The sequence below is a fragment of the Canis lupus genome, chromosome 25 (assembly GCF_011100685.1).
Source record: "Canis lupus familiaris isolate Mischka breed German Shepherd chromosome 25, alternate assembly UU_Cfam_GSD_1.0, whole genome shotgun sequence".
Classification (NCBI taxonomy): Eukaryota; Metazoa; Chordata; class Mammalia; order Carnivora; family Canidae; genus Canis; species Canis lupus.
This window is the reverse complement of record NC_049246.1, coordinates 20,467,190-20,494,342: the sequence shown is the minus strand read 5'-3', so window position 1 is coordinate 20,494,342 and position 27,153 is coordinate 20,467,190. Positions and strand designations below refer to the sequence as shown.

General features: G+C 34.2%; 1 protein-coding gene across 11 annotated transcripts in view; it reads left to right on the top strand.

Annotated features, from left to right (window-relative positions):
* The window catches only part of NEK1 (NIMA related kinase 1), a 229,388-nt gene that overhangs the window by 129,759 nt on the left and 72,476 nt on the right, over nt 1-27,153 (top strand). For all 11 annotated transcript variants that reach the window (XM_038573569.1, XM_038573571.1, XM_038573575.1 and 8 more), the window contains 3 exons: nt 11,597-11,728; nt 14,074-14,139; nt 14,227-14,455. In XM_038573569.1, coding sequence (XP_038429497.1) covers nt 11,597-11,728; nt 14,074-14,139; nt 14,227-14,455 — 427 coding nt within the window. The remainder of the gene's footprint in view (nt 1-11,596; nt 11,729-14,073; nt 14,140-14,226; nt 14,456-27,153) is intronic.

The window sequence follows — 27,153 nt, the reverse complement described above, 5'->3', positions numbered from 1 at the left end:
CTGGTTTTGGGATCAAAGTAATGTGGCCTAATAGAATGAGTTTGGAAGCATTTTTCCATTTCTATCCTTTGAAACAGCTTTAGTAAAATAGATATTATTTCTTCTTTAAATATTGGGTAGAATTCCCCTGGGAAGCCATCTAACCCTGGACTTCTGTGTTTGGGAGGTTTTTGATGACTGCTTCAATATCCTTCCTGGTTAATTGGCCTGTTCAGGTTTTTTATTTCTTCATGTTTCAGTTTTGGTAATTTGCAGGTTCCAGGAATGCATCCATTTCTTCCAGATTACCTGATTGTTGGCATATAGTTTCTCATAGTATGTTTTTAAAATCTTTCGTATTTCTTTGGTATTGGTTGTGATCTCTCTTCTTTCATTCGTGATTTTATTAATTTGAGTCTTTTTTCTTTTTAATAAGTCTGGCTCTAGGGGTTTATCTTATTAATTCTTTCAAAGAACATCTCCTCGTTTCGTTGATTTGTTCTATGGTTCTTCTGGTCTCTATTTCTTTGAGTTGTGCTCTAATCTTTATTATTTCTCTTCTGCCTGGTTTAGGCTTTATTTACTGTTCTTTCTCCAGTTCCTTTAGGTTTAAGATTGGCTTATGTATCTGAGATTTTCCCAATTTTGGCGGGGGGAGGGCTGTACTAAGATATATTTCCCTCTTAATACCACCTTTGCCATATCCCAAAGATTTTAAACAGTTGTGCTTTCATTTTCCTTAGTTTCCTTGAATCTTTTTAATTCTTCTCTAATTTTCTGGTTGACCCATTCATCTTTAATAGGTTGTTCTTGAAAACCTCCAAGTGTTTGAGTTCCTTCCAAATTTCTTCTTGAGACTGAGTTCTAGTTTCAAAGCATCGTGATCTGAAAATATGCAGGGGACAATCCCAGTCTTTTGGCATCAGTTGAGACCTGATTTGTGACCCAGTGTGGTCCTGTTCTGGAGAAAATTCCATGTATACTTGAGAAGAATGTATCCTTTGTTGCATTATATACTAAGAATGTATACTTAGTTGATATATACAATGTTTGTATATATCTGTGAAATTGATTTGGTGCAGTGTATCTTTCAAGGCTCTTGTTTCTTTGGTGATGTTCTGCTTAGAATATCTGTCTTTTGCTGAGACTGCCATGTTGAAGTCTCTTATTATTAATGTATTATTATCTATATATCTCTACTTTGCTTATTTATTGATATAATTGGCTGCTCCCACATTAGGGGCATAAATATTCATAATTGCTAGGTCTTCTTGCTTGATAGACCCTTTACGTTTGATATAGTATCTTTCTTTATCTCTTATTACAATCTTTGGTTTAAAAAGCTAATTTATCCAATATGAGGATTGTTACCCCAGCTTTCTTTTGAGGTCCATTTGCATGGTTCTCTACCCCCTCATTTTTAGTCTGGTGTCCTTAGGTCTAAAATGAGTCTCTTGTAGACAGCATATAGATGGGTCTTGCTTTTTTATCCAGTGTGATACCCTGTGTCTTTTGACTGGATCATTTAGTCCATTCGTGTTCAGAGTAACTATTAAAAGATATGAATTTAGTGTGATAGTATTACCTATATAGTGCCTGTTCTGCAGATTATTTCTTTGGGTTCCCCTTTCGCTTACAGGGTCCCCATTAATATTTCTTGCAGAGCCAATTTGGTGGTCACATATTTTTTCAGTTTCTGTCTATCCTGGAAGATCTTTATCTCTCCTTCTATTCTAAATGACAGCCTTGGTGGATAAGGTATTATTTTTGGGTGCATATTTTTCTTGATTACTATCCTGAGTATAACATGCCAGCCCTTTCTGGCCTGCTGGGTCTCTGTGGATAGGTATGCTGTTAATCTGATATTTCTCCCCATATAAGTTAGGAATCTCTTGTCTTGAGTTGCTTTTATGATTTTCTCTTTATCTCTGAAATTTGCAAGCTTCACTGTTATATGTTGGGGTGTTGATTGGTCTTTTATTATTTTGGGAGGGTCTTCTCTATCTCTTGGATATGAATGCCTGTTTCCTTCCCCAGATTAGGGAAGTTCTCCACTATGATTTGTTCATACTTACTTTCTGGTCTCTTTCTCATCTTGGGTCAAATTCATAGGTGTTCAGGATAGATTGAAAGTTATCTAGCTAAATTTGGGGGACCAGATGAAACAAGGACCTCTACACTTCTGCCATCTTGCCTCCTATCTCTATTTCTGTTTTAAAAGGGTTTTTTTTAAAAAAAAAAAAAAAAGAATATTGCTGATATTTCAGGAAATCATTGATTTTTGCTTATAATCAAGATGTATATCATAACAATAATGCCTATAGTTTATTGTATGCTACACACATAACTACTGCACATATTTTGCTTTGTTTCATCTTTATAACTTTACAAAGCAGATAGGGTAAAACAATTAGATGAAGTTACAATTCTAGTAAGTGTCAAACAGGGATTTGAACCTGGGGCTGCTTTGTGTCTTTATTTTTATGCACTCACCTTAATTTCTTTAAGCTTTCTTTAAGCTATACCTTTTATTGTTATTTTAATTTTTTTTACACTGGCCAGAACTTCTAGAACAACATTAAACAATAATTGGGATAGTATTTTGTTCCTGGTTGGTTTTGTTTTTTTGTTTTGTTTTGTTTTATTTAAATTCAGTTAATTGATGTATAAATATATTACTGATTTCAGAGGTAGAGTTCAGTGATTCATTGGTCTTATATAACACCCAGTGCTCATTATATCACATGCTCTCCTTAATGTCCATCACCCAGTTACCCATCCTGTGTATTTCATTTCTATCATTGTGTCATTCTTTGGGCCTGTCATATGGGCCTGTAAGGCTTCTGGTGGACACACTCCCCATCTCTGACTACCTCAGAATGTTCCTATCCTTAGTCTTGCCATATAATCTCATCCATTTAAATAGACATAGCATGAGATCAATTTGGAATCAGGCTCCCCATTCCAAGTGTCACTAGACATAAACAGTGTTTCAGAGGGGTCTGTAAGATATGTTTATTTAACATGAAAATTTTAAGAATATCAAGGAGAATCAGGATTCCACTTATGCTGAGGGACCCTAATTTCAAGGCTACTACTCTGAGATCTTCCTAGAGTTAAGCTAACTTCCCCTAAGCAATAGAAGCAGAAGTTTCACAGGTGGTGGTGGTAATGGTAGAGGAGCAGGGGATCACCTCTGGAAGCTTGTACACCCATCCAGTACACTTCCAGAAACATCCATATTATTAAAATGCAGTCCAAGAACCCCCGCCCCTCCTTAAAAGTCTTTGCTTTCTAAGCCATTTAAACCAGTACAAAGGCTTTTTTTCTCTATATGTATTTTCTCTGTTAATGGTGGATCTGTTTTATATAGTTCTAAAGTGCACAAATGATAGCTTTTATGACTGTATTATAGAGAATACTCGTTTCTAGTATAGTACAACTTTGTATTTCATCAAGTTCTTTCAGAAATTTTTTTTATACTTAAAAACTTTATATTTAATTATTTCTCAAATATTTAAATTCAACTTGCCAACATATAGAATAACACTCAGTGCTCATCTCATGAGCCCTCCTTAATCTCTATCACCCAGTTACCCCATCCTCCCCACCCATTTCCCCTCCTTTTCAGAAATATTTTTGTGGTGACAGCGTCAAACTGTGCTAGTGGGCCTGACTTTTCAGGCGCAACAGGCAAGTAACCCAGTTCCATTTGGGGGAATTAATTGTGTTCTTTTGGTAAGACTGTGAAACAAGAACTTGCCTATCCTTCTAGCTGAAGAATAGGCAGGTCCTCTAAAGTAGATCAGTTGAATTGTCTCCCAGGGCTTGAAGCTTGAGCTTCAAAAATAATAAGACTACCATAGGATTTGAAGTTTATTTAATCCAGTAAGAGAACATGATCAAACAGTGAATTAATTTATGTTACCTAGATTCGTCCATGCAGCTACTCTGGTTCCTGTCCTTTTTGGAGGGCTTCCCTTTCCTTACAGTTCTTTTCTCTCTTCTTTTCCCTTCCTTCCCTCCTCTATTCCTGCAGAATTGGTTTGTATTGCTTTCAACTGAAGAACCCTGATTTACCTTGTAAAATGCTTAGCATGGTATCTGGTGAATAGTAACACAAATACAGTCATTGGGAATTCTGTGGCTCATGGCATTTCAAAGTTAAGAAATGGTTTGGTTTACCAAATGCATTCTTATGTAGTGAGAAAAAAAAATGAGTCTAAGAATCAGAATACTTGACTTTTAGTCTCAGCTCTGCCAGTTAATTTGCTTGTTTGGAAAACTGACTGAATGTCATCCTACATTTGCTCATCTCCTAAATGGAAGGCTTGGTCTCTAATACTGTTCTGTATAAGTTGCTTAGAAAAATAGTCTTTGGCGGGGGCAGGGAAAAAAAAAGAAAAATAGTCTTCATGATTTAAGTACTTAAATCTAGTTTAATCTATAGAGAATGGTTTAAAGTTATTTTATCAAGTAATTTTTTCAAAAGAAGGTCTAATTTAACATAATATATGTATAGTAGTATGGGGACTCCATATGTCTATATTTACTTACTGACCATTACCATAACTCAAGAGTGGTTAACATATTATTCAGAGTTAGAGGTTAGCATTATGAACTTCCTGAAATGTTAATTTAGTTTGGTTGTTATGTATATTGATGCATTTTCATTCAGTAAGACCACACATCTTTCATTGGATTGTCAAATGTATCTTTGATCTAACAAATGGTAAAAATCACTGCCTTAATTATTCTGATTCTTTGGCATGTAAGACCCATTTTATAAAATTTTCTCTTTGACATATTTCAGTGTAAAAATTATAATACAACATAGAACTTTAATACGAAGAATAATTTTCATGTGTGGTGATAGAGTTTACTCCAATTAATACAGTATTGCCTTTCTTGGTTGGATTGGCATATATACTCATATTGTAGTGAGACATAAGGAAGATAGATTGAGTTTTTTAGGAGTAGCAATGTATTTAACAATTAAAAAATAAAAAACAGAGTTAGGGAAATTACGTCTTGATTTGCTGAGAAACTATTTTTGAGTATGAGGTCTTCCTTTTTCATTGTGTTTATCTCTTCAATGTCTATTTCATTTTTGTTTCTATCTTTGTCCTATATTTTGGATCTGCCATAAAGTTCTAGAAATCTTCCTTTGGAGTGGAGAAATACTTCCCCCTTCTGGCCACCTTGCAGTGTTCTTAATGTTAGACATCCTTATAAATATATTATGAACTAGCAATACTAGTTCATAAAAATGATTCAGAAAAAATACTTTTATATTTTTGGTTCTTCAAAGACAAGGTTTTGAAAGGTGAGATGTGAATTTGATAAAATTTAACCATGTTGTATCTTTAAGCTATATAAAATCATGTGTGAAATTGCTCTATATTCAAAATATGAAATCAGGCCATTTAATATTTTCCTGACATACATAAAATCTTTAAATCATTCAGGATATAGAAATGAAATACTGTTTATCTGTGCTTCAAGAATAGGTAAACAGTTTCATGTGTTTATAAACCTGGCCTCACTATTTTGTGAAATTTTGTCATTTGTCATTTGGTGGCACTGCTGTTTAATTTTTCAGAAAAATTAAACATACATTTGACAGATAAAATAGAAGCAATTTTACAGTGATAATTAAAAACCTTTTATGTGATATAAGCAATATAGGAAAGGCTTGGATTTATGAACTTAGAAGATGGCCGGGACAAATAACTCCTGAAGCAGTTTATTTTTTAAACTTAACTAATGAAACTTAGGTCAGTGCTTTATTTCTGCTACAATTTTTTTTTTAAACTTTGTATTTTAAAAGAAGTGCTCAAAATGATGTAACTAGGTGGTCAATTTTAACAAAATTGTTTATGTATCCTTTTTTTGAGGCTTTAATGTTTTTATCTTCTGTGAAACTGTGTTTTTTTCATTTTTGTGTTTTTTGTCATATTGGATGAACTTTCTGAATTAAGAACTTAGTCTAGTGTTTTCTCTAAGTTGTTATTTTCTATCTCAAGATCTAGTTAACATTGACTAACCTTAATATTCAGGTTATGAATAGTATATCCATGATGTTTATGTAGAAGGTCCAGCTCCTATTGAGTAATCAGTGGTGTGTGTTACCTGAATTTATAATGATGTTCCAACATCTCAGTAGTTACTCTGAATTACCTTTACATTTTTGTTATTAAGTAATTGGAAGACTTAATAGGGCAGTCTGCTTGTCTTTGTTCTTTGGTTTAGATTTTGTTATGTCTGACTTTCTCTGTATGTTTTATTATTATTATATTTTATTATTATGATGATCTGTTTAGTTTAGTTGACCCAGGGGAGAGACTAGTATATGTTTGATTATGGAATATGAGCATTTACTGAAGGCTGCTGAAGATTATTACTATGAAGGTGCCAATAACTTTGTCTTACACATTGAATCAGATTATCTTAGACTGTGTGCCAGTCATTAGCTATATACATGGCAGCCAGATAGATTTTGAAACAATACAAAGCAAATTTTTAATAGTAATAAGTGATATTTTCTACATTAAAAACTTCTCTTGATTAAAAGAAATTTTTCTATAGATTTCTATAGATTCAAAGATGAATAGTATGAAGAGATTTTAGTAGAGATTTTCTATGTTTTAGCATAATCCCTACTGTACTGAATTTGATTATCTTTGGTCTCATACCCAGTTTGACTCATGGCACTATTTTTTTTTTATGGCACTTTATCAGTAAACAGATTTTTGTCTCTGTTACTTTAGGTTTATCTTAAGGTTGAAATTAATACAGAAATATTTCTTTCATATACTTAACAATTTAATAACATAAGGTCAAGATAAAGGATTTTCAATTCCTTTATGTGACTTTTGCTATTCTCCAACTAAAGATAAATTGGTTAAATATTCCCTAGAAGTTTTTAAGTTTTTCTTAGGCCAATATGTCTTCAGTTTCAGAGTGTTAATGCCAGTGTTTATTTAAATTGTGTATGAATTATGTGTGCATGTGTATAAACATTAAAAAGAAATATAGAAAATGAGATATAATAAGTTGGCACATTAGGGTATAGGTGACTTTTTTAAGATTCCTATTATAAGCATCTGTGCAGTAATTTTGGAAATGAGTTTAAGATCATCTTCATAAGCATAAATGAAAATTACATCCTAGGCTGAGAAAGGCAGTTGGTGTTATTCTTTAGCAAAATTGGTTAAATTCATGTTATCTCTCTTGTTTATACAATTAAATCACTCTTGATCATTCTTTTAAAATCTTACGTTTTTTTGAATTTATAATGCCAAGTATTTGTCTTTCAGGTGTCTGCTTCTTCTCAACTTTTGTATTATAAAACCTTATGCAATGCAAAAACTTTGTTCTGATTATGCACAGATAGGAGGTTTTTGTTTTTATTTGGCATTCAAGAGATTAGAAACTTGTTTTGGGGCAAAGCCAGTTTCTTCATTTTGTCAGGGTCTAAAATCATACTTTTAGTGTTTAAGCCAAATAACCTTATTTAATAGAAACTAAATAAATGTTTTCTGAACTGAAATTACTACCATTTATTAGGAACACAACTGTGCACTTTACATAAATTATCACATTTAATCCCTACAGTAAGGGGACAATGAGTACAGCATTCCCATTTTAGAAAGAAAAAGTTTGAAGTTCAGAGAGGATAAGAAGCAATGAAAAATCACAGGACTAGTAAGTGAGAGTTTGGGGATTTAAGTGTAGAACTGTCCTGTTTGAACTATATTTTATGACCTCCTTAAACAATGAATGGCTGTTCAAACTGGCTACCCTACAAAGGCCACTCTCACCATCTTCCCTCCTGGCTTTACACAGTTAGTGCTTTCTCTGGTTTTATTTTGTTTGTTTTTCCCCAGACCATTTAGCACACATCTATCTACTTTTATTTCTCTGTAACATACTGATTGATTTATGTTTCCCTTTCTCATATGGTTTATAATCCTGTGAGAGAAAGCATTGTATGAGCCATTTTGTTTTGTTTTTGTCTTGTGTTTGTTTGAAAATTATTGCAATTAGTTCTGGTCTACAATATATTAGGTTTTTTTTTTTTTGCAACTTTACTGAGATATATTTGCAAATAACATTGTGTAGGTATAAGATGTACAACATAATTTGATATATGTATATATTGTGAAATGATTACCACATTAAGTCTAGTTAATACATCTATCACTTCACATAGTTAACGTGTATCATTCAATTTGAATATCCGTTATTTAGCACTGTGCTTGGCACTTAATACATCTTTGTATTGATTAATTTGTATCAAATATTGCATATTTGTTTTCTCACAAAAATCACATCAGATTTACTTATTAGAATAGAAAACAGGGCACCTGGGATGCCTGGGTGGCTCAGCGGTTGAGCGTTTGCCCTTGGCTCTTGGCGTGATCTCAGGATTGGTGATCGAGTCCCACATCAGGCTCCTTGCAGGGAGCCTGCTTCTCCCTCTGACAATGTCTCTGCCTCTCTCTGTGTGTCTCTCATGAATAAATAAAAAAAATCTTTAAAAAAAAAAAAAAAGAAAACAGGGCACCTGGGTGGCTCAGTCAGTTAAGCGTCTGACTCTTATTTTCAGGTCAGGTCATGATCTCAGGGTTGTGAGATGGAGCCCTGTGTCAGGCTCTGTGCTAGACATGGAGCCTGCTTGAGATCCTTTCTCTTTCTCCTCCTCCCTTCCCACTCGTGCACATGCAAGCTGTCTTTCTCTTTAAAAGAAAAAAAAAGCAGAAATCATTCAAGTGAATTTAAACATTGATTATGCAGTGGATAAAAACAATACATGGTTAGACAAATATTTACTGATTTAAATAAAATGATAGAATTTGTACATCCAAATTGTTTCCTTCAAAATAATTATCTAAAGAAATACCATACTTTTCTAAAAATGCTGCTATTTTTTCAGAACCAATTGGAACTTGTTTTTATTTTCTCAGAATTTATGGTACCTTTTTTGAATATCCTGTATGAAATAAGACCATCATAAAGCTTCAAAATATTTCTATGTAGTCTTTCAAGGAGATAATACTCAGTTGTGTTAGCTTTAGGTTTTTTGAGTTATTTATAACAATATTCTCAAATATCAGTATACTTTTTCAGTGGTGCTCAACTCTGGATTAGAACAGTGTTTCTGTCTTTTTTTATATATAAAGATTTAATTTTTTAGAGTAGTTTTAGGTTCACAGCAAAACTGAGGAAGATACAGAGATTTCCCATATATCCTTGCCCCATAGCCTCTCCCATTAATCAGCATCTTCCACCAGAATTGTACATTGTTGCAGTTGATGAACCTATATTTACATATCATGACTCAAAGTCTATAGTTTATATTATAGTTCATTCTTGGTACTGTCCATTTTGTAGGTTTCGACTAATGTATAATGACAGGTATTCAGCATTATAATATCATACAGAGTATTTTCACTGACCTAAAAATTCTGTGTTCTGTTTATACATTCCTCCTACCACTCCTCTCCCAACCTCTGGCAACCACTGATCTTTTTATTGTTTCTATAGTTTTACCTATTCCAGAATGTCATATGATTGGAATCATACCAGTAGCCTTTTCAGATTGACTTGTTTCGTTTAGTAATATGCATTTAAAGTTCTTCTATAACTTTGCATGGCTTGATAATTCATTTCTTTTTAGCACTGAATAATATTCCTGTTTGTACCAGTTTTTTTGTTGTTGTTGTTGTTGTTTTTGTTAATCTAGTTACTGAAGGACATCTTGGTTACTTCCAAGTTTTGGCAATTATGAATAAAACTGCCATAAACAATCTATGTACAGATTTTTGTGTGAGTATAAGTTCTTAAATCCTTTGGGTAAATACCAAGGAGTGTGATTGTTGGGTCACATGGTGAAAGTCTGTTTAGTTTTGTAAGAAACTGCCAAATTGTCTTCCAAACCATTTGAATTACCATCAGAAATCAATGAGAGTTCTGGTTGCTCCACATCCTCATCTGGTGCTTCAGTGGTTTGAATTTTAGTCATTGTAGTAGATAAGTTGTAGTATCACATTATTGTTTTAATTTGCAGTTCCCAAATGACATATGTGTAGCAACTTTTCATATGCCTACTTGCTGTTTGTATTTGTCTTTGGTGAGGTATCTATTCAGATTTTTAGTTCATTTTTTTAATTAGGTGGTTTGCTTTTTTATTGAGTTTTAAGAGCTCTTTTTATATTTTGGTTAACTTCACTTTAAGTCTTTCTGTCTTTGGCAAATATTTTCTCCAAGTCTGTGGCTTGTCTTCTTCTCTTGATAGTTATCTTTCAAAAAGCGAAAGTTTTGAATTTTAGTGAAGTCCAGCTTATTTATTCATCGTTCATGATTGTACCTCTAGTGTTATATCTAAAAAGTATTGCCAACCCCAAAATCATCTGGGTTTTCTCCTATGTTACCTTCTGGGAGTTTTTATAGTTTTGCATTTTGCATTTAAATCTATAATGAATTTTGAGTTAATTTTTGGTTTAAAGTCTTTGTTTAGATCCCTTTTATTTTGGCCTACGATGTCTAGATATCGCAGCACTATTTGTTGTAAAGACTCCTTTTTCCATTAACTTGTCTTTGCTCCTTTGTTAAAGATCATTTGACTGTGTTTATGTGAGTCCATTACTGAGCTATATTCTGTTCCATTGTTCTGTTTGTCTATTCTTTTACCAGTGCCACACTGTCTTTGTAGTAAGACTTGAAGAAGCTGGGTAGAATCATTCCTTGAACTTTTGTTCTTCAATACTGTGTTCATTATTGCCACCTTCTTTTGAACAACATAGATATTAGTATAAAATGAGAGTCCAGACAACAAGATGTTATCATTGTATTGCTACCTCAATAAATGTTGCAGTCGAAATGTATACCCCCCCAGAAATTTTTGTTTAATTGTTTGAAGGAGAGAAATAAGTAGGGAGCAGACTTGCTATGAGTATACCTGTAAATGCCATTTCCTTATATTTAGTAATGATTCCATATCTTATTTCACAGAGTATAAATGATAAGATAAAGATGAACACATATATGAATATAACATGATATTTTTTAGTGAAGTTAAATTCTTGTTACCTGCACTTATCATTTCTTCCATGCTTCCATTTCTTCCATTCTTCCATTATGTTGACATTTTTGTAATGAGGGTTCATGGTAGGTGATTGATGTTCAAACTTTAAGAAGATTGTGCCAAACTTTCAGAATTTGCTCAAGCATCTCTTTTTGAATTGTAAGATTAAGAAGTAAAATATTTTTTTCTTCCCATCAAATGTTGTAATTAAAATTAAAGTGAAGGGACTGATGTCTTAATTTTTTACAAGTCAGGATTTTTTTAAAAGATTACTTAATGAAACATTGTTAATGAAATGGAAAAGAGTTAGTACTACAGGAGACATAATTATGTTTACATCTGAGGCCAGAGATGTTTCTCTCTTTTCTGATCTTTCCTCAGACCTAGCACATTGTCTTGCACAATAAAAATTGAGAAATGAAAACACTGTACCTTTAGATAGAGTGGATAAATAGTGATCCTATATATACCGTTTTATCTCTTCATACAAATATCAATTTGCAAATGTATTTAAATTCTTCATTATAGTTGGTGGCTAAAGGAGTAAAGAATTCTGATATGTCTCCACCTTTGGGACAACATGAAGCAGGTGGCTCTCCATCAAAGCAACAGATGAGATCTGTTATTTCTGTGACTTCAGCTTTGAAAGAAGTGGGTATGGTAAGTAAGTTTTCTAAAATTTAGAACTCCTCAAAGCTAAAGATTATCAGAAGGATTAAATTTAATGAGATTACATTAATTCCTAATGTTTCATTAAGTTTTTCTAGGGAAAAAAAAACTTCTTAAGATTTTTGTGTATGGTTTACTGTGAGTATTGGAGCCTCATTACTCATGGGTTTATACATCAATACAGAGGTTTATACATAAAATACATAAAAATAGATTTAACTGATTGTCTTTCATTTTTACTCTAAAAGAATATTGAACACTTGACGGGATGAGCAGTGGGTGATATGGTATACATTGGCAAATTAAACTCCAATAAAAAAATAATTTAAAAAATTTCAAAAATGTGAACACAAAAAATAAAAATAAAAGAATATTGAATAAATAAAACATATACAGAAATGTACAGAAAATAATGCAACATTTTTGTACCCCAGCTCTCACAATTAACAGAGATTTTTTTAAAAAAGGTTCATTTTTCTCTAAAATAATGTCTCTTTGGTACTTTAATTAATTAACTCTAGGAATAAAGTCCAAGACATGTTTACATTTATTTTTAAATCTTTGATGTAAATTGAACAATAAAAAATAAATTTATTATTAAAAAATGAGTTACTCAAAGAAAACATAAAATAAATAAATAAATCTTTGATGTAACAAATGTTAGAGGATTTAATATAATTATACTTAACCCACCAATTACTTCTTTTACCTCCTGCTTATGAATCTCTGTCATGCTATATGGATAATGAAACAAAGAACTGTGGGCAAGTAAAAAGTTTAAACTTAGAAGTATATGTCAGGTGTTCCTCTAAGACATGAAAACACTATTCTAGGATTAAAGGAAATGGGCTCATGATGTGGAATTTCAGCCTAGAATTCAACACACAGGAGGGAAAAAGTCTATTGAATCATTTAACATATTAATCTGATTTTCTCTTATCTTTTTAATTAATGTCTCTGCCTTTTAATTGCTGAGTTTCATTAAGTTTTTACAGTCGACACTGATATTAATACACCAATTTTTTATAGCCTTTGTGTTTATTTTGAAAATAAGACTGAGTAGGAAAATACAAGTTTCTTGGTCACTCTCAAGAATTTCATGTAAGAAGCTATTTTTTTTTCAAGAAGGTTTAGTCTCTTTTTCTTTCTGATAATGATTTTGTGTGTGCTGCGTTGTTCACTTCAACTTTAGATACCACTGTGTGGTTTCCTTCCTGTACCCAGTCTCACATCTCAACTAGCTGTTCATCTCTCTGGTTGTAGCGACTGCTAATTCCTGACTACTTTATTGGGTAAAATCCTCTTTGTCTCATTTACATGTATTTACTTTAAAACTGACCAGTATACGTCTTTGTATTTTAATCAAATATTACAAAATTTGAGGTAATCTGTGTCATGAAGTGCTTTTCTTTATGTATTGTCTTGGTAAATATTGTTTACTTAAAACCTTGAAAATTACTCTTTCTTACTCTGCATCTTTCAGGTACTTTTTTTTTTTTTTTTTTTTTTTGCTTTCATAGCTTTCATAACTACTAATTTCTTCTTTTTGTGTGTTTAAAAATTCTTGTTGGCCTACATCACTATGATTGTACTAATCAAAAGACAGAATTTTTATTATTGTTGGTCTAAAGGGCTCAGAACTTATTATTTCTTTGCTTATGGAGAGAAACCAATTCTCAATTATGTTTAGTAGTATGGCTTAATAGGAATATATATACATGAAACATAAAGACAGCATCAAAATAACACAGCCTAGCTAGAATTATTTTATCCACCAAAACTCCCTAGGTTTAATTAAGAGTGTATATAAGTTGAGACGCCTGGATAGCTCAGTTGGTTAAGCATCTGACTTTTGATTTTGACTGAGGTCATGATCCAGGGTGATGAGATTCAGCCCTATGTTTGGGCTCTGTGCTGGGTGTGGATTCTCTCTCTCCCTCTCTCCTTTCCTTGCATGAGTGTACATACTCTCTCTCTCTTAAAAAAGGGCAGGAGGAGTATATGAGTTAATTTTCTTTTTATTTGTACCACTGACCTAAAATTACCAAAAATCAGATGCCAAAAAGGAAGAGTATAATGTAGTTAAATATGTGATCAGTAATCTAAAAATAAGACAAATAATTGAGAATTGGCCGTTCTGTTTTTAAGTCTATTACTTGATTATTTTTAACTATTTCTCATTTCTGATAATGAAGGAAGTTATATTAACATTTTACAGGGATAAAAATATTCACAAGGAGCAATTTAATGGAAAACAAAAAGTAACAAAACCAAAATTTTTAAGGTAGACATTTAAAATAGCATTTTTCTTACTCTGTGACTATCTGTATTTATAGGATAGAAGTTTAAGTGATACCCAGGAAACCTCAGAAGACATGCAGAAGGCTAACAGTGCTATTTCAGTAAGTACAATTTTCAAACTCTTTCTGTCAGTCATTTTACTTAATTGTATACTTATTAAAGTTTATGTAACATATTAACTGTTTCAGAGTAAGCGGGAAATACTACGTAGGTTAAATCAAAATCTTAAAGCTCAAGAAGATGAGGAAGAAAAGCAATGTCACTCTGATACATGTGAGATAGTTGTTAATGAAGGTGCCAAAGAGCATGAAAAAGAAAAATCAGTTTCATCTGATCGCAAGAAATGGGAGGCAGGAGGTCAACTTGTGATTCCTCTGGATGAGTTGACATTGGACACATCCTTTTCTGCAACTGAAAGTATGTATAAAATGTTAATATTCTGTGTTGGCCTAGCACACTTGTAAACTTGTAGACTGGATACTTGGAAAGAAAGAACAGGTAGAGGGATTGAGGAAAGGCTGCAAAGATTTAGTTGTATGTGAAAAATAGAGAAAACTATTCATCCTTAAGAAACACAAGGATTTCGAGGAACACGGGTGGCTCAGTGGTTGAGTGTCTGCCTTCGGCTCAGGTCATGATCCCGGGGTCCAGGGATTGAGTCCTGCATCGGGCTCCCCACAGGGAGCCTGCTTCTTCCTCTGCCTATGTCTCTACCTCTCCTTATATGTCTCTCATGAAAAAATAAATTAAACCTTAAAAAAAAAAACACAAGGATTTTTATTACAAAATTATGTGGTATGAGAGAGAGGACTAATGATACATATTTAGATTGTTAACTCTTTCTACCAGTTGTATTACTTTAATCTGTTACTAGGAACAATTCTTGATGAGAACCAAAGTAGCAAACTTTGACAGTATCTCAGAAAGATCCCTTAGGTATGTAGTCAGAGGTATCGAAATGATCTCACTTAAAGATTTCTTTGTTCAGCAATAATTATTGAGCAACTATTTTCTTTTATTTTTTTAAGATTTTATTTATTTATTCATGAGAGACACAGAGACACAGACAGAAGCAGGCTCTGCTCAGGGAGCCCGATGTAGGACTTGATCCCCCAACCTAAGATCATGCCCTGAGCCAAAGGCAGACACTCAACAACTGAGCCACCCAGGCGTCCCTGAGCAACTATTTTCTTGCATTGTCTAAGTTATTGAGGAAGATACAACAATAAATGAAAACATGTGCTCTTGTGGTGCTTACATTCTGAAAGGGCAGGTCTGATTGTCAACCAACTAAATTTAGTTTTAAGTAATTTTTTTAATGGACTATTTTTGTAGAATTCTTTCTTGCATTGGAGAAAAGCTCAAAGACTCCAAACTATGGTGTCTTTTATTTTGGTTACTCAGCAGTTCTTTATTGAATCTCATTAAATGCCACATATTCCTCAGCAATGAAGATATAATAATGGTTAAGACATAGTCCTCCTTAATGAGCTTAGGGCCTAGGGGAGAGGGAGACAAGGCAATTGTAATTGATAAGGAATATACTAGAAATAATTTTAGGCTACTGTAAGAATATGTATCAAGACATAAATTGGAGTTGAGGAACCCAAGGAAATGATTTCTGGAAAAAAGGATGAGTCGAGGGATAAGTAGTTAACCAAAAGCTAAGCCGTGTTTTAGGCATAGATGAACTAGTACCCGGATGAAAGAGCGTGTAAAATTCAGGGAACTTGGTATAATTCAGCATGGCTGGCAAAGTTCAGAAGTCAAGTCAAACAATGGCAAGTAAGAAGCCTTGGAAGAGGTAAGGAGGGATGATCATGAAGGGTACTGTACATTGGCTCTTTCAAACAGTATAAACTTACTCTGAGTGCAGAGAGCAGTCTTTGAAACAAGAGTTAGCAAATGTTTTCTGTGAATGGCCAGATAGTAATTATTTTAGGCTTTGCAGGCCATAAGGACTCTGTTGCATCTTCTGTACTCTGTCACTAGAGTGTAAAAGCAGCAATTAGACAATATGCAAATGTTTTAACATGGCTGTGTTTCCAGTAAAATTTTATTTACGGGTATTGAAATTTAAATTTCTTAACATTTTCTTTAACATCATCAGTTTCTTTTCTCAGACCTTCTGTTTTTCATTGTTGTAAAGAATGTTCATGATTGTTTCCTAGAAATATTTTATAATAACTTTTAAAACCCTTGTTAGATAATTCAAGTATCTGTGTGATATTTGTGCTGGTTATTAATCAATAGACATCTCCCATGAGATAATCATCTATCTTCTCTCATGAGAGTTGTACTGTATGTTTTGTGTTCCCTATCATGTAGCATAGATCTTATACATGAAAATTGGTCATTAATTACATAAATATGATGAACACAACTTATGTTGTGAGATCTCTTGAGTGATGGAGCTGTAATGATTTAGAACACCTCTGAGGCAAAAAACTTATCACCAGTCTGATGGTGAAATGAAAGCAAAAGTAGAGAGGTTCAAGTAAGTTTTATATAAGATGAAAAAATCCTGCCACATTTTCTTTAAAAGTAGGAAGAAAGAACATATGCAGAATAAAAACAGAAGAATTGGGTAATTTTGGAATTCCTAGGTGGCTCAGTGGTTGAGCGGCTGCCTTTCGCTCAAGGCGTGATTCCGGAGTCGAGGGATCAAGTCCCACATCGGGCTCCCTGCATGGAGCCTGCTTCTCCCTCTGCCTGTGTCTCTGCCCCCCCCCCCTTTCTCTTTCAGTCTCTCTCTCTCTCTCTCTCTCTCATGAATAAATAAATAAAAGCTTAAAACATAAAAAAAATTAAAAATAGGGTAATTTTGAATGATTTATATAGACTTTTCAAAGACAAATATATCAGGATATATGAGATACCTTATTAAAAGCACTTTTATATGAAAAGCTAGCATGAGACTGAGAATAATGTTATGAATAACACTTTGTCTCATAAGTTCAAAAATCATGTTTAACATAAGCAGGCAATATATTTATGTGATAAGTTTTTACATAATATAAACAGTGTATAAAATTTCTCCCTACCTCAGCATATACTCCATTTCCATCTCTCTATAGACACATATTTTATACCTTTATGTTATATGTTATATATCATTTATTATATTTATTTTCTAAATAAGTGTATTTTAAATCATTTCACTACATTAAAAATTCCCTTCATCTTTTTTATAGCTGTGTAATAATAGTCCATTGTATGATCGTACATGATTTACTTTTCTTAAGATTTTATTATGAACAATTTCAAACATAGCAAAATTGAAATAATTTCACAGTGAACACCATACACTCTCCATTGAGAGTATACCATTAATATTTTACTGTGTTTGCTTGATCACATATCTGTCCATCCTTCTATCTAACAATTAGTGTATCTTATTTTTTGATGCAGTTTAAAAGTCATTGCAGATATTGGTACACTTTGTCCTAAGTACTTCATAGTATACATATCATTAAATGGAGTTCAATATATTTTAGAGTTTTTCTTTAATGTTAAATTTACATACAATGAAATGCAGATATTTTAAAAGTACATTTGCTGGGGGTTTAAAAATTTTTTTAGAGATAGCACATGTATGAGCAATGGGGAGGTTATAGAGGGAGAGAGAGAGAGAATCTTATGCAGGCTGCATGCCCAGCACAGAGCCTGACAGAGAGCTTGATCTCATGACCCTGAGATCATGACCTAAGCCAAAATCAAGAGTCGACAACCATCTGCTGAGTTTTAGCACATATAACCCTATGTAACCCAAACCCCTATCAATATACAGAAAACCCTCTCTTCCCAAACAAAAAATTTCATGCCTCTTCCCAGTTTCTGCATCTAGCCTCCCAGAGGGGACTTTTTTCTGAATTTTTCTATCTTAGATTAACTTTCTTTGTTCTAGAATTTCATTTAAACAGACTAACAGTTTGTATTCTTTTTTGTTTAGCTTGTCTAACTCAGCATAATGCATTTTTTTTAAGATTTTATTTATTTATTCATAAGAGACACAGAGAGATAGGCAGAGGAAGAAGTAGGCTCCCTGCAGGGGAGCCTGATGTGGGACTTGATCCCAGGACCCCAGGATCAAGACCTGAGCCAAAGGCAGACACTCAACCACTGAGGTACCCAAGCATCCCACATAATGCTTTTTGTGATTTATCTGCATTGTGATTATCAATAGCTTGTTTCATTAAAAAAAAATCTCTATTTAAAATTTTTGTTATTGATAAAGTCACTTCTACTTTTTTTGCTTAATGTTAGCTGGTATATCTTTCTCCATTCCCCCCTCTCTTTTTAGTCTTTTGGTGTCTATGTATTTAAAATAGGTTTCTGCCTATAAGAAGTATATTTTTGGGTGTGCTTTTTTAATCCACTCTTATCAACTTTAACTTGGTTATTGAGACCATTTATACTTAATGTGATTCTTAATATGGTTCCATCTAAAAATGCCATTTTGCTATTTGTTTTTTGTTTACCTTATCCATTCTTTGTTTCCTTTGCCCTTTTGTTTTTCTTTTTTTAAGATTTCATTTATTTATTCATCAGAGACACAGAGAGAGGCAGAGACACAGGCAGAGAGAAAAGCAGGCTCCATGCTGGGAGCCCAATGTAGGACTCGATCCCGGGACTTTGGGATCACGCCCTGAGCCAAAGGCAAATGCTCAACAGCTGAGCCACCCAGGCGTCCCGTTTTTCTTTCTTTTGGATTGAGTATTTTTATGATTACATTTTATCTCCATTATTGGCTTAGTAACTGCAGTTTATTCTTTTATTTTAGTGTTTACTCTAGAGTTTGTAGCATACATCTTTAACTTATCACAGTTTATCTTCTAGCAATTGATTATATTTCACATATAGTTTAAGAGCCTTACAACAGTATCGATTTATTTCCTCCCAGTCATTGTGCTATTGTTTTTGTTTTTAACTTATGCTATAAACCCCATAATACATTATGATCATTTATTCTTTAAGGAGTTTTAAATAATAATAGGAAAAGCTTCTGTATCTACTCATATAGTTATTGTTTCCAGTGGTCTTCATAATATTTGAATATTTGTGTAAATCAGATTTCCATGTGGTTATCATTTTTTTCTGCCTGAAGGACTTTCTTGAACATTTCTTATAATGTAGACCTGCTGGTGAGGACTCATTTCAGCTTTTGTAGATCTATAAAAGTGTTTATTTTGCCTTCCTTTTGCAAAGATACTTTTTTTGGGTATGGAATTCTAACTTTGATATTTTTTTTCTTTTAGTACTTTAATGATACTGTACCAATGTCTTCTAGTTTCTTATTTATTGTGGTAAGAACCTTCTATCATTCTTATAGTTATTCATCTGTATGTAATATGTCTTATTTCTTCTAGATTTTTTTTAAGATTTTATTTATTTATTCATGAGAGACAGAGAGAGAGAGAGAGAGAGAGAGAGAAGGAGAGAGAGAGGCAGAGACACAGGCAAAGGGAGAAGCAGGCTCCATGCCGGGATCCTGATGCAGGACTCGATCCTGGGACTCCAGGATCATGCCCTGGGCCAAAGGCAGGCGCTAAACTGCTGAGCCACCCAGGTGTCCCGTCTCCTTAGATGTTTTTAAATCTTTCCCCTAAGACTTGGTTTTAGTAAATTTCATTATCATGTGCTTTGGTGTCATTTTCTTGTTTCTTTTGCTTGGGTTTTGTTCAGCTGCTTGCAATTGTGAGTAGCTTTCATTAAATTTGGATAATTTTTGCCATGTTTTTCCAGCTTATTTTGTTTTTTTCTAGAAATTTAGATCTTCTCAGTGTTTTCCTTTTCTGTAATTATCATTACTTCTTTCTCTAGCTTATTGAACATACAGAATTCAGTTATACTGACAAGGTCATCTGTCATTTTTAGGTTGGTATTACTCGATTGATTTTTTTCTCTTTATTAAAGGTTGGATTCTTTTGCTTTTTTGCGTGCATGGTCAATTTTTTGTTTGGAAGCCAAACCATGAATTTTACCTAGATGAGTGATTGTATATTTTTGTATTCCTATAAATATCCTTGATTTTTGTTCCGAGACACAGTTCAGTTACTTGTAAATAACTTGACCCTTTTAGGTCTTGCTTTTAAGCTTTGCTAGGTGGAGCAATGTCTATGGCTAATCTCTCCTCTTTGACGAAGTCTAAAACCTCTCTGAGTAACCTGCCTAATGACTTGTGAATTATAAGACTTTTTTTTCTGGCTGGTGGGAAGAGGGACTATTTCTGACCTTTTTTAACTCCAAGTTTAACTCCTTTTGGGACATCTTTTCCCTAGATATAGTAATTTCCCATGTGTGTGCTGATCGGTATGCAGCTTAAGAATCCAAGAAGCTCTATGGTTCTTCCAAGTTCTCTTTGTGTAGCTTTCTACTCTTCAGTACTCTGTCCTGCCAACATTAGCCACTTTTGCCTTCTGGACTTCCGATTCATTACCTCAGCTCAAAGAGACCGTCAACTCTACCTGGTTTTCCCTCCCTACGTCAAAGGGAACTAAGTTCATATCGTTTCATATGGACTTTAGTTTTTCCAGTTTTGTTAAAGAGACTTTCCATTCCCTACTATATTGCTTTGACGTCTGTGTTAAATACCACATGCCTCTAAGTTATAGGTCTATTTCTGAGTTTTCTACTTTTTAACTATCCTTTTAAAAATTGATTCCTAGGGACCTGGGTGGCTTGATCGGTGAAGTGTCTGCCTTCAGTTTGGGCCATGATCCCAGGGTCCTAGGATTGAGTCCCAGATCGGGCTCCCTTCTCAGTGGGGAGTCTGTTTCTCCCTCTACTGTTCCCACTCCTGTTCCCCCTGCTTGTACTTTCTCTCTCTGTCAAATACAGGAAGTTAAAAAAATTGATTCCCTACTGGGAATTATTTTTGCTTTATAAAACTGAATTTCACCTGCTAATTTGCAGATTCTTACTTTCAAGGAACTAGTACATACAGATTTGTATCAACATTTTGTATTTGAATACCATTAAAATTTTATATGACTTTTATATGCTGTAATATGTGAGATTGCACCTTGTCTATGACTGCTATTGCTAGGTACTTAGATGCTTTGTGTATTATTACAGAAGGCGCTGAAGAATCAAATCTCAATAGATAATTTCCCATTTTTTGCTCTGCTAAATTTTATTTTTAATGTTACTCCAGAATTATTGCCAAAAAGACAATGTCAGTTGCCTACTGAAGATATGTAAGCTAAACTCAGGGCACCTAGGTGGCTTAGTCAGTTAAGCATCTGCTTTCTGCTCAGGTTGTGATCCTGGGGTCCTGGGATCAAGCCCCACATCAGACTCTGCTCAGTGAGGATCCTGCTTCTCCCTCTCCCTCTCCCTCTGCCTCTCCCCATATGCCTGCTTGTGGCGCACACACACTCTCTCTCTCTCTCTCTCTCTTCAATAAATATATAAATAAAATCTTTTTAAAAAAGATATGTAAGCTAAACTAAAATAAATTTTCTTAGAAATACTCTTATCTACGTTTAAACCATATGGACATTTAGGATTCATTTTCTATTTTCTTTCATTAAATTTGTAGAAACAAAATATTAATTTCTATTTCTTCTCTTTTGTACACCCCAAATTATTGTTTAATAGTCTTAATTTTCAAAAATATTCTCAAATCAAAATTTTGAAGAAGCACAATTTATTTTTTCTATTTTTATATTCCTTGAAACTAGAATTTAATTCATATTGTTTACTTTTTTATTGAAGCCTAGTTAACATGCGATATTTTGTTACTTTCATATGTACAACATAGTGATTCAACATTTATATAAATTACAAAGTAATCAAGATACATCTAGCTATCATCTACCACTGTACAAGGTTGATTTATATAATTGACCATATTTTCTATGCAGTACATTGTATCCCCTTGTTCTATTTATTTTTTAACCAAAAGTTTGTACCTTTTAACCCCCATCCCTACTTCCTCTATCCTCCCTATGCCTTCCCCTCTGGTGACCACCAGATTATTCTCTGTATATATGTTTCTGTATTTAGTCATTTATTTAGTTTTTTGGATTCCACATATAAGTAAAACCATACATTATTTGTTTTTCTCTCTCTGACTTATTTCATTTAGCATACGGACCCTCAGTGTCCATCCATGTTGCAAATGGAAAAATTTCCTTTTTTTTATGGCTACGTAATTTCCTTTGTGTGTATGTATGTACACACACACACACACATACACACACGTAATTGACCCTGAACAATACAGGGGTTAGGAATCCAAATCTGTGCAGTCAGAAATCTGCATATTACTTTTGACTCCCCAAACATTTAATTACTACTATTAGCCTACTATTGATTTGAAACCTTGCTAATAGCATAAATAGTTGATTAACACATATTTTGTATTTATATGTATTATAATGTATTCTTACAGTAAAATAAGCTAGAGAAAAGAAAATGTTACTAAGAAAATCATAAGAATAGAAAATATTCTTAAAGTGCTATATTGCATTTATTGAAGAAAGTCCACATACAAGTGGACCCAAGGCTGTTCAAACCTGTGTTGTTCAGGGTACAGTTATATACCACATCATCTTTCCCTATTCATCTATCGATGAACACTTAGATTGCCTCAATATATTGGCTATTGTAAATAATGCTGCAGTGAACATAAGGATGTGTATTACTGACTTTGGGCTTTGTTTGTTCTTTGTAGTTCCTTTATATGTAGAATTATGTATGGTTAATTTGAGATTTTTCTTGTTTCTTGAGATGGGCCTGCATACCACTATAAACTTATCTCTTAGAATTGCTTTTGCTCCCATAGATTTTGGAACATTGTATTTTCATTTTCATTTGTCTCAAGGTATTTTTTGATATCTTCATTGACTCATTGATTTGTTTAGACTTCACATATTTGTGTTTTACAGTTTTCTTCTTAAAACAAAACAATTTTTCATTTTTAGTTTTATACTGTTGTGTTTGGAAAAGGTGCTTGGTATGATTTCAGTTTTCTTAATTGAGATTTCTTTTGTGGCTTTCATATGCTCCATCCTGGAGAATGTGCATTTGAAAAGTGTGTGTACTCTGCTGTTTTGGGGTAGAGTGTTTTGTATATATGTGTTAAGTCCATTTGGTCTGATGTGTTATTTAGGACCAATGTTTCCTTATTGATTTTTCTATCTAGATGATCTATTCATTGATGAAAGTGGAATATTAAAGTCCCCTACTGTTATTGTATTAATCATCAGTCTCTCTCTTTATGTTTGTTAATACTTGCTTTATGGATTTAGGTGCCCCTATGTTGGATGCATTGATATTTCTATCCTCTTGTTTGATGTATGCAATCATTATGTAATGCCCTTCATAGTCACTTGTTACAGTCTTTCTTTTAAAATCTATTTTTTTCTGCGTTAAATATTGCTACTTCAGCTTTCTTTGTTTTTCATTTGCATGGAATACCTTTCTCCATCCCTTCAGTTCACTTGTCTGTATGTGTCGTAGATCTGAAGTGAGTCTCTTGTAGGTAGTGTGTATATGGGCATTGATTTTTTTTTTTAATCCATTCAACCACCCTTTGTCTTTTGTTTAAAGCATGTAGTTGATTTACATTAAAAATAGTTATTGATCGATATGTACTTATTGCCATTTACTTGATTGTTTTCTGTAATTGGCAGTTCTTCTGTGTTACTATTCTCTTCTCTTGCGCTCTTCCCTTGTGATTGGTGTTATATTTGTATTTCTTTCTGTTTATTTTTTCTTTACCTATCAATAGGTATTTGGTTTATATTACAATGGGATTCATATATAACATCCTGTATATCTAACAGTCTGTTTTAAGTTGAAGGTTCAAACACATTCTAAAAGCATTACTTTTACCTCCGCAGCATTTTGTTTTTGATGTCATGTTTTACATCTTATTATTTTGTGTAGCTCTTGATTAATGATTGTAGGTCTAGATGATTTTAATATTCTTGTCTTTTAAACTTCATATTAGATATGAGGGTGGTTGATCCATGACCTTTGTATTGTTTACCTTTACCAGTAAGATTTTTTCTTAAATTTTCTCATTTCTAGTTATAGTCTTTTCTTTTTGTTTAATGAAATTCTTTCAACATTTCATGGAAAACCAGTTTGGTATTGATGAACTCCTTCAGCTTTTCTTTGTCTGGGAAACTGATCTCCCTTCAGCTCTGAGTGATATAACTTTGCCAGGTAGAGTATTCTTGTTTATAAGTCTTTTCCTTTCAGTACTTTGAGTATATCATGCCACTCCCTTCTGGTCTGTTAAGTTTCTGCTGAAAAAATAGCTGATAGTTTTATGGGGTTCCCTTGTAATTAACTAGTTGTTTTTCTCTTGCTGCTTTTAAGATTCTCTCTTTATCTTTAATTGCTGATACTTTAATTGTAATATGTTTTGGTGTGGGTCTTTTTGGGTTCATCTTATTTGGGACTCTGTGCTTACTAGAATTAGATGTATATTACCTTGGCCAGGTTAGGGAAATTTTCAGCCATTATTTCTTCATATAGATTTTTTGTCCCTTTCTCTCTTTTCCTTCTGGGACCCTATAATGCTAATGTTAATACCCTTGATGCTGTCCCAAAGGGCCTTTAACTATTCTCACTTTTAAAAATTATTTTTTTGGGGACACCTACGTGGCTCAGTGGCTGAGCATCTGCTTTTGACTCAGGTCGTGATCCTCGGATCAAATTCCACAACAGGCTCCCTGTGGATGTCTGCCTATGTGTCTGCCTCTTTCTCTGTGTCTCTCATGAATAAACAAAATCTTTAAGAAATAATAAAATAAAAATAAAAATTCTTATTGCTGTTCTGATTGGGTAATTTCCTCTACCCTGCTCTCTAGATTTTTTTTTTTTAAGATTTTATTTATTTATTCATGAGAGGCAGAGGGAGAAGCAGGCTTCATGCAGGGAGCCGTGATGTGGGACTCAGTCATGGGACCATGGGACCACACCCTGAGCTGAAAGCAGATGCTCAACCACTAAGCCACCCAGGCATCACTGCTTTCCAGATTATTGATCCTTTCTTCTGCATCATCTAATCTGTTAATTCCCTCTAGTGTATTTGTTATTTCAGTTATTGTATTCTTTAGCTCTGATTGGTTCTTTTTTATAGTTTCTATCTCTTTGTTGAAGTTCTCACTCTTTTCTCTTCTTCAGAGTTCAGTGTCTTTATGACCATTACTTTAAACTCTTTATCTGGTAGATTGCTTATCTCCATTTTGTTTAGTTCTTTTTCTAAGATTTTGTCTTGCTTTTATTTGGAACATATTTCTCTGTCTCCACATTTTGCCTCACTTTGTTTCTGTGTATTAGGTTGATCAGTTATGTCTGTAGGTTTTAAAGGAGTGGCTTTATGCAGAAGGGGCCTTGTAGCACAAACCTCCATGGTCACCTGAGCCAGGTTCCTGTGAGTGTTTCTTATGTGAGCTACCTGCACCCTTCTGTTGTGGCTAGGTCAAGATTATTGCAGACCCACTGGTGTACACAGCTTTCTGTGAGGTCAGACTTTGACTACTGCATGCATACTAGTGAGTGGGGCTGGCCCTCTGTGTGGCTTTTTGTGAGGTCTGGTTGTAACTGTTGCAGGTGTTCTAATACAGGACTGATCCCGCAAATTGAGTTCACTTAGGAGGGTCTCTTGGGGCCAACTGAGGGTACTCTCCACAAGTGGTAGAACAGGGAATTGCTTGGGAAGGGCTCCTTACCAGCCTAGGCTGCTTACAGAGTATGCTAGGGAAGGGACTCTGAGCTAGGGTAGACAGGTTGGGTAGGGCAAATCCACAAGGGAATGCCACAGTAGAGCTAGTGGTGCTAGCACAATAGGTGGACAGTGTCAGAAAAGGCACCCACCAGGGGCACCTGGGTGGCTCGGTTGAGCATCCGACTCTTGAGTTCAGCTCTGGTCATGATCTTGGGGTTGTAGAATCAAGTCCCACATCAGGCTCTGCCCTTCTCCTTGCTGCACTCTAAATAAAAGAGTGAATGAATGAAAATGGATAAATGAGTAAATTAAATATATATATATACCTAGCTTTAAAAAAAAATAAAAAAGGAGGGAGGGTGAGCATGCACCCAATAGTGCTGGGTCAGCTAGGTAGAAGGAGGATAAGAAAAATTGTACACACCACTTCCATCTCTGGAGAACTTTCCAACAGATCCCTGCCCTTCTGACACATACTAAAGTTAGTAGATTTCCTTCACTTGTAATCCAGGCAGTTTTGAAACTGCTACGTTGTGTTGGAACTTAGAGTCAATGATATTGTGCAAATGCTCTCTAAGAGTGGAGTTGCAGTTTCCGACTAGTCTCTTGCTCTTCCAAACATAAGCAAGGCCCCTTGGTCATTGAAGCTATACGTTATGGATTCTTGTCTTTCTGGTGCAGGTCTCCTGGGCTGTGGAACCTCATGGAGTCCCAGACCCCTCAGTCCTCAAGGAGGGTCTCTACAGTTGTGATATCACTCACTTGTGAGTCACCATGCCAGGAATGTGAGCCCTGACTAAATTGCATCTCCACCCCTCTACCCATCTCAATGTGGTTTTTTCTTTATATTTTTAGTTCTACCTGATCTTTTGCTAGTCTTCCATTTGTTCTCAGAGATAATTGTTCTACATACAGTTGTAGGTTTTGGTGTGTCCATAAGAAGACTTGGGTTCTTGATCTTCCTTTTTTTTTTTTTTTTTTTTAAAGATTTATTTACTTATTTATTCAGAGAGAGTGAGAGAGAGGCAGACACACAGGCAGAGGGAGAAGCAGGCTCCATGCAGGAAGCCTGACATGGGACTTGATCCCAGGACTCCAGGATCACACCCCGGGCTTCAGGCGGCGCTAAACTGCTGTGCCACTGGGGCTGCCCAGGTTCTTGATCTTCCTATTCTGCCATCTTGATCCTGCCCCCTATAATATTTTTTTAAGATTTTATTTATTTATTTTAGTGGGAGAGGGGCAGAGGGAGAAAGAGAGAAACCCAAGCAGACTTGGCACTAAGTGCAGAGCCAACATGGGGCCAAAATCCAGAGACAGATGTGTAACCAACTGAGCCACCCAGGTGCCCCTCCATAAGTATTCTGTTTTATTTTATTTATTCTTTTTAAAGATTGTATTTATTTATTCATGAGAGACACAGAGA